At 38.7% G+C, this 17,012-nt stretch overlaps 1 protein-coding gene across 4 annotated transcripts in view; it reads right to left on the bottom strand.

The window, feature by feature from the left end:
• The window catches only part of MYO5A (myosin VA), a 173,804-nt gene that overhangs the window by 22,535 nt on the left and 134,257 nt on the right, over positions 1 to 17,012 (bottom strand). Inside the window, exons 29-33 of one of the 4 annotated variants that reach the window (XM_031453033.2) lie at positions 13,098 to 13,198; positions 10,197 to 10,277; positions 7,955 to 8,153; positions 5,554 to 5,628; positions 4,178 to 4,271 (exon numbers count right to left, since the gene is read on the bottom strand). In XM_031453033.2, the coding sequence (XP_031308893.1) occupies positions 4,178 to 4,271; positions 5,554 to 5,628; positions 7,955 to 8,153; positions 10,197 to 10,277; positions 13,098 to 13,198 (550 nt within the window). The remainder of the gene's footprint in view (positions 1 to 4,177; positions 4,272 to 5,553; positions 5,629 to 7,954; positions 8,154 to 10,196; positions 10,278 to 13,097; positions 13,199 to 17,012) is intronic. The other 3 variants (XM_031453036.2, XM_031453037.2, XM_031453039.2) reach the window with 3 other exon arrangements.

Raw genomic sequence — 17,012 nt, 5'->3', positions numbered from 1 at the left:
GCGGTTAAGAAATCTATTTAGGTATAGATTAAGTTTGAGTTCAGAGACTTTTGGCAAACAAACAAAACGCAGGTCAGATGCATTAGAAAGCTGAACACTGCTGACTCCATACAAGGCTATCAGCTTCTCCTGTCATTGGGCAATTTCCTGAGTTAGTTCTGGGAAGCCAGCTCCACAGGACGAGGTTACACAGAGAATACCAATACCTGCCAGTGCTCTTGCTTACGTGGCAGAGAGCCTGGTGACACTCGTCCACCTTATGACGCAGCGTCACCACCGACTGGGACCACCAGCGCAGAACATCACCACCGTCCATCAACATAATGATATCTAAGGAGTGATCATACTGTGATTGGACAAATCAAGGTTGTGGCCATCCACCATAATCTAGCATTTCATGTGTGTCACGCAGTCTGGAACCACAGGAATAACTATAAAATGTATGCCTCTCTATAAGAGATAGGAGATTCAAACTATTTAGTGTTACATAAATTATATCTGGAGTCAGTTTAAACACAACACCATGAAGATCTCAGAATCAGCACACAGGGGCCTTCATAGCTCATGCACACATGCTACATGTAAAACACAAGATAATAAAATCCCTGCCATCTATGTTACCAGTTGCCTTAAGCCACAGAAACAATTTCAAGAGGAGAAACTCGGAGGAAACAGATTCAACACATTAAGGTTATCAATAAATGCACATATTTTGACTCCATGTAATTCAAAATGAATGTTTTAAACCTACTGATTTTATCATATCTAAGGTGCCACTGATTATGAGATATATTTTATGTAACACTAAAGAAGGAAAAATATTGCCAATTAAATTACAACCCAACTGTCAAATGTCAACTGCTGTAAGACATATCCTAATTTTAGAGATGTTAAAATGTGAAAAATTGTGCACCTCAGTATTTATGAAACATTCAGGTGACTACTTTAAGAGATACTATGTTTTAAAAGAAAGCTTCACTTTCCTTTTGCAAAATCTCCAACAAAGATATTTTTAGTTCTATACAAAAATGTCAGAGATAAAATTTGCCATACTTTCATTAAAAATTCTGTCTCTGAATCCTTCCCAGAGATTAGAGTCTTTACAAAACTCACAGATAAAATATAGATGTCAGCTCAACATAACCTTGATTTGTTGAACAAATCATATACTAATTTAAATAAAATGTCAACCCTATGCAGTATCAGGAAAATACAAAGCCTTTCGGAAAGAAAGAAGCCAGAATATCACTCAGTTTTCAGACTCAAGGGACCCTGGGGGTCATCTAATACAGACATCCTTCTAGAAAGATCTGAAGCAATTTCATTTTCTAGATTCTTTATACTTGAGAGAAAAACATTCCTGAAACTTTCTGTTCTAGAAAAAGAAAGGAAATTAGAAGATTAAAAAATTTTTTCCTCCCATTAGTACAGGGAAGATCTTGATCTCAGGTTTAATTGAGACGGTCAAATGAATTCCTACAGAGAGAGTTTGTGAAAAATACGACACAAAAGAGAGAAGTCAGTGGTCCTCAGACTTGGGCTCTAGTCTGTCTGGCGCCTAAGTGGCTGAAACACTGGAAGTCCCTTATGGTTTCTGGGCCTCGGCTTTCTTCTCCTGTGAAGTAATTAACTGATTTCTAGAACTCTTTTAGATCTAAATTCCCTCAGTCTATGAAAATTGAGATGGCACACCCACTCCTGGATTAAAATATAGCACAAAGCAGATCAAATTTTGAAACACCCTCCACTTAGCTATGTTATTTCTGCTAAAAATTATGTATGTTGGTGTTAAAAAAAAAAAGTCTTCATGGCTTCTAAAAATGTCTCCTTAATTAAGTGTAGCCCATAGGAGGAAGCAAGGGTCTCTCTATTTTAAACCGGAGGAATTTAAGTATATTATATATATTTAGAAAAGTATAAGAAAACTTTTAGGTATTAGAAGGTGCTCTGCTGTGTGAGGTTATCAGTGCTTTCTGTGCAGACTGTGGGGAAAAAAGGACAAGGAAGAGAAAGGTGTCAGGAGAGGCTGTCACCTTTACCCTTTGCCTCGGGGAGGGGAGCTATTCTGTGCTCAGCAAATGCTCAAGTCACATGAACCTACTTCATCTTTTAGACGTGGATCATCTAACTCAACTTTTCTTAAGAATACTATGTCTTTTTCACTTAATCTGTGAATTGCCTTCTCACATGTACTTACAATTTAAGAACAAAGCTGGCAGGACAGTTTAACTGATGAGGTTGATTTCTGATTGATAATGACTTAAAACTGCTAACATCTTGAGATATTCTAGGCTATTTCATCAAGTAAAAATATACATATCAAAGAAAGCTGAGTAACAATGGAAAATAATAAGTGGCTTTTCTGTTTATCCAAAGTTACACATGTATGGCAAAGGAAACATTAGAAGTTTAAAAAATAATCTCACAAGACAATACCCTTAAAATCAGTTTCTTTCAAGCAAATACTCTCTTATCTAATTATCATCTCATAATTAATGCAGAGTTAAAGTGCACAAAGGCTCTCTGAATAAAGATTTTTAAAGTTCTGCCAATAGACATTACACCCATGTGTGTGACTTAGAAGTTCAAAATTTTAATGTCATATGTGAATCACATAATGCTAAAGGATGATATAAAAATAACTGCAAAGTAATATCTGACTTCTAAACAAATATTTCAACATTTGTACATCCAAGGGAGTATTATGCTCTTCAAAGTAAACATCCATGTTGCCATTCCAAATATTTCTGAAGCTTATTCACACATTCAACAAACACTGATGGAATGACTACGAAAGACGCTATGCTTAGCGTCTGTGTGAAAACAGGGGGAAATAAGAGGTGTCCCAATAAGCAGGAAGTTCAGAGTACACTGAAGAAGCCAGTAATTCAAAGAGAGAAACTGTTAAAAATACGACAATGAAAACCACAAAAGACAGGAGCCAAGTTGTGGTGTCTGCAGGGTCTGACTGGGAGATCAGGAAAGGCTACTCCTGAGGATGGGACATATGACTCTGGTCTCAAAGGACAAGCAGGACTTGACTAAGAGAAGTGGGAAGATCAAACAGAAGCAACAGTTAAGACAGGCCTGGCTGGCTGGAGGAATGAAAGCCACACAGTTAATCAGGGTAGATTCTTCTGAACATTCCCAGTGATGGGCAATCTTCACCCTCTGAGCTGAGAAAGAACTATGCTGAGAAACATTCAGAGAAGAGACGGGCAGTCAGACTTCACAGTATCATTTTTGGTCAAAATGATACCAGCTTGCATAGGTTTGAAGGCAGTTCCACAGAGGGTCTCTAAATCCTTTGAACAATGAGAGCATTGTTGGAATAAGCCTCGAATGTGGCCTTAGCCCTCCTTACTGCTATGTCCCTGGCACGCACATCAATACTTACTGAAGGAACAAACACACTAATCCACAAGAGAAGAATCGTTTGTATATAATAATGACAACTGATGTCTGATTACTTCTCAAGGTGTTCTCCCATCATCATCATATACAAATCATGAGTTGTTTTTTTAAAAAAATCTTATTTCTTTACAATCATAATTCATTTTTTCTTACTTATTTCTTTTTGTTCTCCATCAGATGATAAGTTCTTTGAGAACACAGACTCTAGTTTACTCCTCTTAGAATTCCTAATACTAAGAATAACAGTAATAATAACTAAGTTGTATATAGCATTTACTATGGTCAGGAACTATACTAAATGCATTTCACATATTACTTAATTAATCCTTAAAAACCATGTCAGGTATACACCATTATCATTCTCATTTAACAGGTGGGAACACTGAGGCAAAGAAAGGTACAGTAACTTGCCCAATATCAGATAACTAATATTGGAAAAGCCAAGATTTGAACCCAAGAAGCTTGGCTACAAAATACATGCTCTTAACCTCTATGCTATCCTGCCTAGCACAGTGCCTGGCATACAGAAGATGGTCATTAGATGTCTATGGAATGAATTCTCTCTTTCTTCGGAAATTATTACTACCACGAAAAGAACATTTCCCCCTCACCTAGCAATGGAAATTTCCACTCCACAGGGGCCAGACTTGCTGAAAGTCATTTCTGTTATCATCCCTAATATTTTCATGCAAACCTACGAAGCCACTAGTACAGCAACACAAAGCCAAGATTCAGTAATTGTTATAAAAACAAGTTTAAATACCTTCCAGTTCACCAATTTTTTTGGCAAATACTTTCAGTTGTTTTTTCAGTTTCCGGACAGTCTTATCTTGTTTTTCAAGTTGTTCCATCAAATCCTAAAGATCAGAATGAGAAATATAACAGGAAGATCAAAATAGGCCTTCTAAAATGCCAGAAGGAAGGCAGACACAAAATCAGAGAAACAGTGTTTGTTAGTTTTACAGAAAAGCTACAGAAAAGCTCATTGGTGGAGCCCCACCCAGCTAAAACTGGCAGGAGATGGGGAATGCAGCTACAATGAAAGCGAAATGTTAAAATATACAATGCAATCAACTCCTTTACAGCGTGATGGATAGCAGGCTCGCTGGGGAGTCTTTCCTAGGAGACTCCATGTGGGCAAAACAATTAAATGCTCATAAAATATACTGTTATTCCAGGGGAAAGCTTTCTTTTAAAGGGGGAATGGGCAAAATAAATTTTGATGAATGCACACAATGTTGTATGGGAAGTTTTAAGGATGGCTGAACTTCGGTAGGGTCTTTTGACTGGGATCCATGTGTGTGAAGCACTGTCTCTATGAGACCCACCCTCTGGAGAGGATAAAACTAGTCCTGTAACATAGGAAAAGTTAAGAAGCTTGGGGACTTAAAAGGTAAGTTGAAAAGTAACCACAGAGAAGAGGATAGAGCGGTCTGCAGACCGAGCGGCAGTGGCATGACAAGCCCATAAACTCTTGCAGGTGATACAATTTTGCTTGTAGAGAAAAGAATTCCAAATGCTTTATGCAAAAAGAGAGACAAAAGCAGTACTTTCAAGAGTAGAGGATAGAAAAATGTGTGATAATTGGCTCTCTAATCAAGAACTCTTTCAAATGACAGGGATAGTTAAAAGATTGATAATTAAGAAGTGGGCAACAGCAGCCTGGGAGTTCAGAGGGGAAATGAATCAGTGATATCTATGGCTGTAATTCAGGTTATAGACAAAAACAGCATTTATAAATACAAATATCCATTCATTCTCCAGTTTAGACAGAGCTGATTTAGACACTAGACCAATGATTCAAAGGGAAGAGTTGCTAACATTTCAAAGTGCTCAGTTGTGCTTCTTGGATTTTTCTTTCTCTCTCAAATCACATTTTGCTCCCATCACACTGCAAGCCTAGTGTTAATAACAAACCAAATGTGACAATGGACGCAAGACACTGATAGAGGTGACACCACTGGCTAAAAGACAGCTGTGGGGGGAAACAGGTTTTGTGAAAGTTTGTGAAGAGACTTCCTGGGGCAGGGCGGGCAGGGCGGGCAGGGCGGGCGGGCAGCGTGAGCTCTCCAGGTACAGAGGGCTAGAAGGAGCAAGGATGACGACAACAACAACGAGAAACACTCGGAATTTACATACAATCATCCGTTTGTAAAGTGAAATCCGGTATGATTGATACTTCTTAGGGTCATCTGCATATAATTCCTCAAAATACTGAAAAAACAGGCACAACGGACATTTGTTTCTCTCTGTGTCTTGGAGGGGAATGCTACCTCTTGGCAACATCAATTTTTAAATATTTTAAAACACAAATAATGACACTGTATACATGCAAAAGGCTCTGACTTGTCATTGGCCACTGCCCTCTGATTTTCCTAGTACTGATGATTCCCATTATCGATACACACACATATTCTGACATGCTCACTGGAAACAGGCTATTTAGCGGGTAAACAGAGCAGTGGGCCATAGTCCCCAGATAAGGTCGTTATTTCACTCCTCAGACCTCTTCACAAGTTGCTGCACTTTTTTGCTGGGGGAAGGCAAATAAAATGAAAATGAGAATAAATGGCAAAGTGGGCGCTTTTGTTTGAAGTTGAAAGACTGGTGAGAAGCTGTGTGCCTTCCTTCCCTGAAAGGCAGCTTGGGGGTGGGCTGTGAAGCATGTTCACTAGAGAAGGGAGAAAAAACCATCTCAGTGTTTGTGCTGGGGGGTAGGTGGGTGGGTAGGGTTTGCAGGGTAGAGTTTCCAAGAACTCCAAGCCTAGGCCCACTGCTACTTTAATAGTCTGCCCAAGTGCTTCCTAAAGAAGTGCACAGTTAATCCTGAGAAACCACAATGATTGTGAAAAAGCGCATCATTTCCTGTACATAAGTTTGAATCTGCTCTCCTGAATTAGGAGTCTGGGAGGCAGGAGAAGCAGCTGACCTATGAAGGTTTTTCCTAAAATTCAAACTCATTAACTAGATTCTACCAGCTTAGAATGTGGGGGCTTAGTTTTTTTTTTTTTTTTTTTGTATTACCTAAAAAAATATTGAGAGGAAAATTAATACTGCACACGAGGGTACAAGGGAAATGCTTAACCAACTTAGTGAAAAAAACCTGGGAATTTGCTACCCAGAAGCATATTTATTTCATGGTTTCACCTTATATTTTAAGACAATCATTTGTAAGCACAGAATTTATATGCTGATCAATCATTATTATATTATTTAGTATATTTAATCAATTCTTAGTCATTAAAGCACTGTTTGTTTAATTTAAGCAACAATATACTTGAGAGTAATAAAATGACGTCTCAAAAATATTCCATGATTCAGAAGATTTTCTCCCACAAATCAGTGACATTTCAAAGCACTTTGGAAAGAGTCCAGACTCAACCCTCACCCACCTCTCCCATTCCTACAATGCAGCCTCACCAGCAAGCTGTCTTCAGAGGGACAGACTGGGAAAATACTTCTGAGTTCTGCTTCAAATTAATATGAAAGAATAGATGACACCAGAAAGCTATTTGTAATGTAAATGATTGCTGATGGGGTAATGGGCAGATAATTCAGATTATTAAGCCTTCAGAGAAAATCTAATGACTATTATAGGTCATTAAAACCCTGAATTAAAAAACAAAAACCAAAACAAATCACTGTCAGTCCTACACAGCTTTTCTAAAAACTGGGCTGACACTAAAATATAGATTTTTACATAGAAATATGGAATTATAACTTTTTGATGACTTTTAATTTAATAAGTATATTTATCAAACAAGCAGATTTTTAAAAATCTGAAAATCTGTAATAGAAGTTATTTTGTGAGTGAGAAATACTTTAGAAAATATTTTCTGTAAAAGAAAGGACAGAAAGGGAAAAAAGAAGAAAAAGAAAAAAACTTAGATTCTGTGCCAGTATTCAGAATCTGGCAAAGGAAAAAATTTCCTCATTCACTGCCCAAGTTCTGTTAAAAAGAATCAAGAATATATAATCTTGAATTCTGACGTCCTTCCTCCCTGACCTGGGAGCTTCATCCAAGGTCAACCTAAAGCCCTGCTCTGGTTCTGCCAAACGCCTTCCCCTGAACATGACTCTAACTCCATGGTCTGCTACAGATGGAGGCTGGGAAAGCCTCAGTGGTGCTTGGGGACCAAAGGCAAACAAAGCATGTCCTCAGTCTCCATTGTAACAACCATATAACCTCCTTGAATGGCAGAGAATCTGCAGCTGAAGTGGAGGAAGTGGGGCAGCTGAGTTCTGAGGACATCAGAAGCCCAGCACACAGACGGCTGGTATCTTCCAGACCCACCAAGTGAGGTCTGAGGATGCTCAGACGCGCCAGAGCCTTCTGCGAGAAACAACTCGAGTACCGCCTTTTCCATTTCTACCAACACAGCTGTGCTTTCCTTGCTCTGACCCTGCTAGAGGAAGAGAGTAACCAGCGTGGGGCAGTGAGTGTTTCCCAGCTGGGAAAAATGTCTGCTCAGAAAGAAAGCAGGGCCTCCCTGCAGGGCCAGGGCCGCTGCTGAGGCGTGGGGCGCGGGCGCTCCCTTACCAGGTTCTCATTGGTGAGCCGGGTGATCTCATGCTGCAGGCTGGCCTCGATGCGGGCCTCCGGCGGCAGCTGCAGGTTCTGGGCCAGCAGCTGCTGCTGCCGGTTGTTCTCCTCCTTCAGGCTCTGGATCTCCCCACGGAGGGCTTCGGCCTCATTCTCGTGGCTCCTCTTCTGTGACTGCAGCTGTGACTCCAGGAGCCTGTGGGAGAAGCCACATAGGTAGAAAAAGGAGGTGACACTCGAGTCCCTGCCTGGCAGCTGCGAGGCTCCATGCTCACTTGCAAGGGCAGGAAAAGTGGGGACTCTGTAGTGTCTGTGTAACTTCTGACTTGATTAAAGTACAGGAACTTAAACAAGGGCCAAAAATGGAAAAGGATGCTCTCATATTTGCATCTTTCTGAATTGTGGACCCTGCTACAAATACAAAGTTCTCAAAGGTCCTGAGAAACAGGAGAGTTTTAGCTCTTTTGAAAGGTTCATAGGAAATGATGACTAAAATAATCAATTAAAAGATAGCTTTATAAATTAGAAATTCAGGATTTGCAGATGCTAACTACTATATATAAAATAGATAAACAACAAGTTTATACCGTATAGCACAGGGAACTATATTCAATATCTTACAGTAACTTATAGTTAAAAAGAATATGAAAACGAATATATGTGTGTTCCTATGTGACTAAAGTATTGTGCCGTACACCAGAAATTGACACATTGTAAATTAACTATACTTCAATAAAAATATATTTTTTAAAAAAGACAGCTTTAATCTGGCTTCCTAAGTTCACAAAATAGCATTTAAGTTGGCAAAGATCATACCTTTGCCACAAAATAACTGTACTATGGAGGGCAAGATGACAAACTCCTGTTCTCATTAAATACGCCCTGAAGACTCTTAGCATCACCAACTGCAGGCAGACGGTGCAACCAGGGTCCTGTTTCTACTTTCTACTTTTATCTCTGAAGGGCAGAAAGACTGGAGTGCTACTCTGAAATGCATACAGATTTACCCAAATCCAGACAGCTAGTTCTAAAATTTCATATCTGTATTTTAAATGTCATCTTCTCTTTCCCCATAAGCTTCCTTATCAGTAACAGAATCCTAACAAGACCCGGTTTTAGAACATAAATGTTAGTGGGACCAACAAAGTGACTATGCTTCTCTGAGCAAACATACAAGTCAGCTGTGCCATGAGCAGACTGGGGCATTGGCAGGGCAATAGCGGAACCAGCTGGCACCCTCCCTTAACCGGGAACCTCCACTTCTACACTCACCCTCCTTCCCAAAGACAAGACAAAGTTATGGACAGGGATTAACCAACACACACACAAAAAAGATGTTCTTTTATTCTGATCTCCTTGGTTACCAATCACTGGGCAAAACTTACTGAAGCCATTGAAACCAAACAGTTAACAGTAGACTAAATATTTTAGTGATTTTAAAATTTCAAAAGGATTTGAACCAATAATAACAATGGGTTGTGATTAGAATAAAGCAGAATAAGTATTAAGATGCTTGAACAAATAGTCTATTAAGTATTTTTAAAATTTAATCACTAAATCGTATTTTTATGAGATTTTAAACACATAAATATCCCTAGAGTAGATGAATGCCTATGTTAGAAAGGTGTTGCTGTATCAATTCTATTTGCTTTCCCCTAAACATATTTAACATGCTGAGTTTGGGTAATTATTTTGAACTGTAACAATGCAGGAAACCCTCCTGGTTTGTCGTTTCATAAACTTGAATTTCACAGCAAGCACACAGAATGCCAAACCATGTACTTAATACTGCGGTTAGGCACATGTGATAATATATGAGAATGTAGCCACATTGTCCAGGCATATACATCCTTTAGATTGATCATTATTCCAAACAAGAAACCTCTAGTAAGGTATTAATCTCTCCTGCAGTAGTTTGGGCTTTAGTTGAAAGGCCTGGGTTTTCTTCTACTCCTAGTGAGATATTCACAAATTTTAGTGTCTGAAGGGAACTCTGATAGCATCCTTCAGTTATGGGCAGCAACTCCTCCATTCACCATCAACCCATTTCAGATTCAACAGCATCCCTTACTGGAGAAGGTTTTAAAGAAGGTTTCTAGTTCAAGGTTCAAAGTTATACTGAAAATTTCCCAGGAAGACAATTAATATGCAAGAAATATAGACGTTAAAATCAGGAGGCCACTGTTAGTAAGAAAAACAACAAGTTAATAACATTCCATTTTGAGGAGACAAATAGAACCTGTTGGCTTGTTTTAACCCTTCATAAACCAGCCACAGCTCTCCATCCTCATTCAACTCATGGCAATCCAGAGCAGGTGATCTTCCATGCAAAAGGAACAACGATGCAAAACACAAAGGGATACAGAAGGGTGATGAGATGATGACAGTCAAGAGCAGCACATGGTATTTCACTATTTTATTAAGTCAACAAGGCTGTTTTTATTAATTACAGATGATTTTAAGACATTACCACAAAAATTATTTTTGTTAATTTAAAAAAATGGATAACACGTAATATCACATGTAAATGGGCTGGAATTAAAATAATCAAGGATCTAGAGCTATTTTTCCTGCAAAATAATAAATGACTAAAAAGGTGAGAAAATGGTTCTGTTTTTAACACTTTATCCAGCTAGCAGAGTGATCTTACATGTCACATACTATGTTAGAGACTAAACACAACGGTCATACACATGGAGAAGGAAAACCTCAGCTACTGCCTTCATGTGGCAATCTTCATAATTCATTTCAAAATGAAGTTTTAAGTCTTCTGGGCAGGAATTTGTTTCAGCTTAATAAAATCTGGTTTTGTATTTTTAAAATTGTTCTAAAAATTCTTATAGGAGTAACTTATAAATAAGAATATGTTCAAGTTCTCAGCTTTTATGATACAACTTTTAAAAGACATTTTGTGTCAAAAATTAACTTTAAGACCCAGGGAAACTGATTTATATTAGAGGTGTGACACATTTTATGAATAATGTGGATAATTAACAAATAAAAAAGACAAAATTAGTTATAGGTTTTTTCCTATCTAGGGTATAAAAATTATGTATTTGAGTGTTTGCCAAGTGTCAGACACTGTTCGACATCCTCCCACATATATTACCGCATTTATTACAGTGACAGTTCTCCCAGTAACCCAACACGTACCACACTGCAGGAGGCACTGAGGCTTAGAAGTAAGCTACCTGTGGAGGTCACACAGCTGGCAAGCAGTGGAGCCCAGGCTATCTGCTTCCAGAGGCCAGGTGCTCACTCCTCTTACTAGACTTTTGTCATTGATTCATGTTTACATAAAACAAATTTCAGAGAATGCTCTTCTATTTCTTTCCATCTGCTGTCTCTCTCTGGAGAGTTGATTTATCTACGTGGTCTCAATTGTATTATTATATGCTGATGACCTCAACATTTATATCTCAGCCCACACATCTCTCTTGTTCCAGATCTATATTTTCAACTGCCTAATGAATTTCTCTCCTTGGATATCTTCCTAGCTCATTAAATATTTGTAAATCTACTGATCATTTCCTGTACTTCTCCCCATCCCAGACCCAGGATCACAAAATGGCATTACTATATCCAATCAAGTATCCAAAGGAGACACTGCAGTCACTTCATGATTCCTCCCCCATCCCTCACCCATTGACATACAACACACTGCAAGGCTATCACTTCATCTTCTTACGTAGCTTTCAAAGTGTCCCATTTCTCTCAATCCCAACTGTCACTAAGTCAAAGTCACTATAATGAGTCATTCAGTTATGGTAATAACTTCTTGCTGGTCTTCAGGCTCTCAGCCTTGTTCCACTACTATCCATCCTCTAACATAAAAGCCAGGGCTAGCTTTCTAAATTTCAAACCTCATCATATCATTCTCCTACTTAAAATCTTTAAACAGCTTCCACTGTCGTTGGAGTGAAGTCCCAATTCTCCTGGCTGAATCCCCAAAAGCCTATAAACTCTGTGAAAGGAAGACCTGCATTTACCTTGCTTACTGCTATATTCCCAGTGGGAATGAAGTCGGCATGTAATACGTATCTGGTGATAGAATAATTGGGTGGATGGATGAACAATGTAATACAGCTCTTTCTATACTAACACACTCTTAGATATAAGATATTCTTATAATTTGATTCATCAATTTAAATTTAACTTAACCAAATACTTTTATAAGCATTCTCCACTCTTGCCCATAAAAGACGATAACAAGTACCTTACATTCTGCAAGGCAATACTCTGTAGTTTGTGAAGTATTTCTGTGTACCAATCCTGATATTGAGCATCAGACCTAAATGTACACTGATAATCTTTGCCGTCATGACTGGCCATGCTCTTCTAAGCATGTAGTCTTGTAAGTTCAGAGTTTAATAGTCTGAAGGCTCTGTTGGGAAGCAGGAGTGGTAGGAAGGCCAAGGCATCCTCAAAATGAGCCTTTACTCTGTCATAATCTTAGTTAAAGGGAAAGCTTTTGGGAAAGTTCAGTCATTAAGTAACTCTACAAATCCTGCACTCTCAGTCAGCCCACCCCAAGGCTCTTAAGAACGAGCTAAATGCTGACTACAACTTCATTCATGTTTAGCGTAAATGAGATGACGCCAGTTAGGATTATCTCAAAACACCTAAGGAAACATGACAAAAAGTTGGTCTCAAATATGAGGATCCCATCCTAGAAGTCATGGTACCCATTTAGAATCATGGGGCCAACACTGATGTGATTCCAGGTACTTCATCACTTCTCTTGACGCTAAATTTCAATTACTGAAAGCTTCAGTTGCCCCTACAAATCTTCACAAATAACCATTCTGAATAACAAATGAAGGTGACTACCCAAAACAGTCCAACAGTGAACAACTGATTTCTTTCTCAAGGTAACTTCTCAAGGCCAACACTCTAAATATACAGAAATATAGTTCCTTGATGTAAAGAACATTTCCCTTTCCATCTCTCATCTATAATGTTACCTTATATTATAAATGAGATTTTCACTGGAAATACATTAGAAACCTTGGATTTGCTTTGAAGGTCAGCTGATGTCTAAGAAAGCAGTGCACAACACTTGGATTTGTACAAGGGGCTAGCTTGAGGATTAAAGACCAACATGATGAAACCAAAACGAATAAAAGAAAGATCAACTTACCTGTTTGTTTCTTTCAAACCAATATATGCTTGTGCTATTTCACCTTTATCTTTCATTTTCTGTACATCTTCTAAAAGTATTGTGGAATCTGTCATCGTATTCTGAAGGGGGAGAAGACACATTTCCACATTAAGACAACTCAAAAGCTTTGGACCACAGACAGCATTTTTCTTTACTCCAGAATAGGGGGTTTCCATGTTCCACAACACTGTGCCCCACCAGAGCTTCAGTCCTACCCCGGCGCAACTACAGAGGAGACTGAGGCACAGGCACTGAGAGAAAGAGGTATTTTCAGTCTCTCTCTTGGGAATCCCTAATGCTCTACTACAAAGGTGGTACAATTCTAGAGTAAATAAAATCACTGATGGGTCATGTGTGTTTTACACTATGTGAAATATATATACATATATATATATATATTTTCAGTGTCCTTGCTTGGTTATTGTTCCAATGCTGTGTATATGCTTTTAAATATATATCCATATATCTATGTATCTATATCTGTAAGTATAAAGTACATAGTATATAGGCAATAATACTGAGCAAAGAGTCAATGGAATATACAAAGCTATCTTTCTACTACTTATGGACCAATTATAATAAAACAAATGCTCTAATAAACACTAGAAGTTTAACATAAAGCTCCTTTTTCTATTAAAAACTCAGTATACAAAAAGTAGTGTTTAGATGACATGCTTCAGCAAAATTAAGTTTTTTTCCTCACATCTTTAGATATATATAAACGGGAAGGATTTAGCTCCTTGTAAATATCTACCATCTGCTGTTATTCAGTTCTTTTTTCCTCTCTCACAGTAGAGCATGGTACATAAGCTTTTGAAATAAACATCTGGCAGGTCAGAATTACTAACGATTTTTATGGAAAAGACTTCTCTGCTAACATTTTTTTCACTTTTCCTTTGTGGTCTAATCTGTCTGACAACCAATGTAATTTCAAAATCTTGCTTCTAGTCAGCCTCTCTCTCTCTCTCTTCTAAGCCGGGGCAAGAACAGACAATAAGAACAACTGCTCTGTAGCCTCTAAAGAATAGTACACTTTAGGGCGGTGGCCATACCTCAGTGGTAGAGCGCATGCTTAACAGGCATGAAGTCCGGGGTTCAATCCCCAGTACCTCCACCAAAAAAAAAAAAAAAAAAATAGTACACTTTAGAACCCAAGGGGCCCATTCTATTTGTCTAAATAGTATACAGCTGATCCTTTAGTCAACATTTACTCTAAAGCCGGGTCTCACAGAGAAGTTGAAATAACAGAATACACTTCAAATACCATGATCTTAGAGACCAGTTCCAAGATAACTTTAATGCCAGTTAGAGACCCACAAATAGTTGCTTTTGAATTTCAAAGTTTATAAGAAACATACTTTAAAAAAAAATCTCACTTTTATCCTAATGCTGTCCTTTTGTGACTTTATAAATGCACACTTAGAGAAGACAAAACATAATCTGATAAAAGCTATAAACAAGAGCCTATATTTTACTGAATTTTTAAAATCTTTACTATAAACACCACATACAGCATTTCTTCAATAAAGTTTTATAAATATTTGAGTGCACATTTCAAAAAAGAAAATTTCTTTTTTCTGTTTTATTGAAAGGCAGACAATCTTTTTGTTCTATTCAGGGCCATACTGGGATTTTTAAGTTTTAAATAATAATTCAAAGAATCAGTTTCTATAATAAATAATGCTACATGTATTCTCTGTTACCTGAGGATCTACACGAGGTGGTTTTGAACTTTCAGTGAACAAGGTAACTTGATCTAATGAACTAATCCACAGGAAAGGTGGTAGAAAGCAGCCAGTCCTTCCCTTACTCAGCCTACCTTAGCTAAGAAGCAGTAGCAGGGGCATGGGAGCAAACTTGGACTGCCGGCACTGGGAATGTCCTGACTCACTGCTCAAAGCGTCTCCACCAAGACAGTGACCAGAAGTTCTGAAAGGGTTGCACCATGTAGGAAAATCCCACCCTTCCCAGGAAGGGTGTGCTGGGCTCCTCAGGCTCCTCCTCGCCCTTGGCCAACAAACCCACAGCTGGTAGAAATGAGTGCGGGAGAGCCTGTGCTTCCGGCATGCTCCAAGTTAAGGGCTTCCCCCCCTCACTTGAGGATGTCTTCCCAGAACTATCACTGTGAGTCACAGATCTGACTGTCAGCTAGAAGTCATGGAGGCCTCTCCATGATCCAGACCAGAGCCTATGGCATCCATTATCTTCCCACTGACCTCTCAAATAGGGAGGAGTCAAATAGGAAATTACCTTGTAAATATCAAAATAGACTTGGAGGCCAGAAAGCATCAGTTGCATATATTGGGGCAGACTTATAAACTATTAGGATTAAATAAAAGTATTTACTAAAATTAAAAAAAAATTATAATTACCTTGTCATCCTGAAAATCACAAGTCAGCAAGCACAAAAAAAACAAGAAAAAACACAAATGGAGAAAACAATAAACCCTTAGTTTCATAAATAAATTCCATCAATGAGTCCCCATCAGAACAGATAAAAGCGAACTATGAAAACAACTGTGATTTTTTCTCCTAAAACCAACCTGGTAAATAAATCAGTATCCACAGAACCGGCATGAGGTGCACAGGAATATATATTTATGTAATGGTATCTCTTAATTCTCAGGAACAAGCTCTTAAAATTTTTTTGAGTTGTTTTCATTTTTCTAATTATAAAGTATTGGTGAGGATGTGAGAAAATGACCCTCCTGTTAATCTATCTGGGTGAAATTCTTATCCTAGGTCTAGGAGTTCTAGTAATGCCTTGATAGGTCACGGGTCTGAGTGAAGCCTCCCAGAATACTTGTGGAGGCGAAGCAGGCAAACTAGACGTGGCTGGGCTGGATCATTATCTGGCTCACGATGTCACTCACCACTGCCCTGCAAAGAAATTGTGAAATGACAGAAATGGAGTGGGACCTATAGTCCTAGGTTTGAAAGGTCTTAATCAGTGTCCTGGGCAATTTTCCTAAGACAGAATGAGCTGATGCTATGTGCAGGCTGGGAGCTTAGAGAGCAGGGACCTTGATTAGATGGGGCCAGCCCATTAGGGGCTGGAGAGAAGCTGTCACCTGGAGCATGTGAGATGGGTGGGTGAGAGTGTGTGATACCAGAACTATGTGAGCTGGATTGTTTTTAATATCCCTTTTTCATTTTTCTTTTTTCTTTCCATTAACTTTTATTAAAGTTTCCTGTGAGAATACCAGTTCTCACAGGGAACCAGGGCAAGGAATCCTAATTTTGGACTCTGCTCCAGCTAGCATGCAGAGGAAGCCTTGTCTCTCGAGGACAAATCACAGTGGTTGTCATGGGAACCAAATGGAGCCAGCCTCTGGGAAGGTGAGATGCACAGGGCTGGGTCAAAGGAGAGAGTCCCCTTCTGGAACCCTTCTCATTTCAGACTTAAAGGGTGTGCAATGTGTTTTAAAATAAGGAAGTCCATTTTTTTTTAACATAACTCCACTTATTACTGGGATTTACCTGCCTCCCTCCCCAAGGCTGTTGAGTCAGATATCTTGTTTCCAGAATTGGATATTTTCAGGATCAGTGCTGATCCCAGGTGTGAGCTGCCGTTATCAAACACAAATGTTATGTGCCAGGCTGGGTATCTTAGTCCCATGCAGAACCACCATTTCCAAGAGAAGTGCTCTCAGATCTTGCAGGCATCCCATTCATTATATATCACAGTCTTTTAAAAATTGGATTATATTGACATACAACATTGCATTAGCTTCATTTGTACAACATAGTGACTTGATAGTTTTACACATTATGGAATGATCACCAGGATAAGTCTAGTTAGCATCTGTCACCATATAGAGTTATCACCATGTCACTGACCATATTCCCTATGCTGTACATTACATTCCTGGGACTTGTTTTAACTGCAAGTTT

This window comes from Camelus dromedarius, chromosome 5, assembly GCF_036321535.1.
Source record: "Camelus dromedarius isolate mCamDro1 chromosome 5, mCamDro1.pat, whole genome shotgun sequence".
NCBI lineage: Eukaryota > Metazoa > Chordata > Mammalia > Artiodactyla > Camelidae > Camelus > Camelus dromedarius.
Note: the sequence above shows the minus strand (reverse complement) of the source record. Positions and strands in the feature narration are given on the sequence as shown.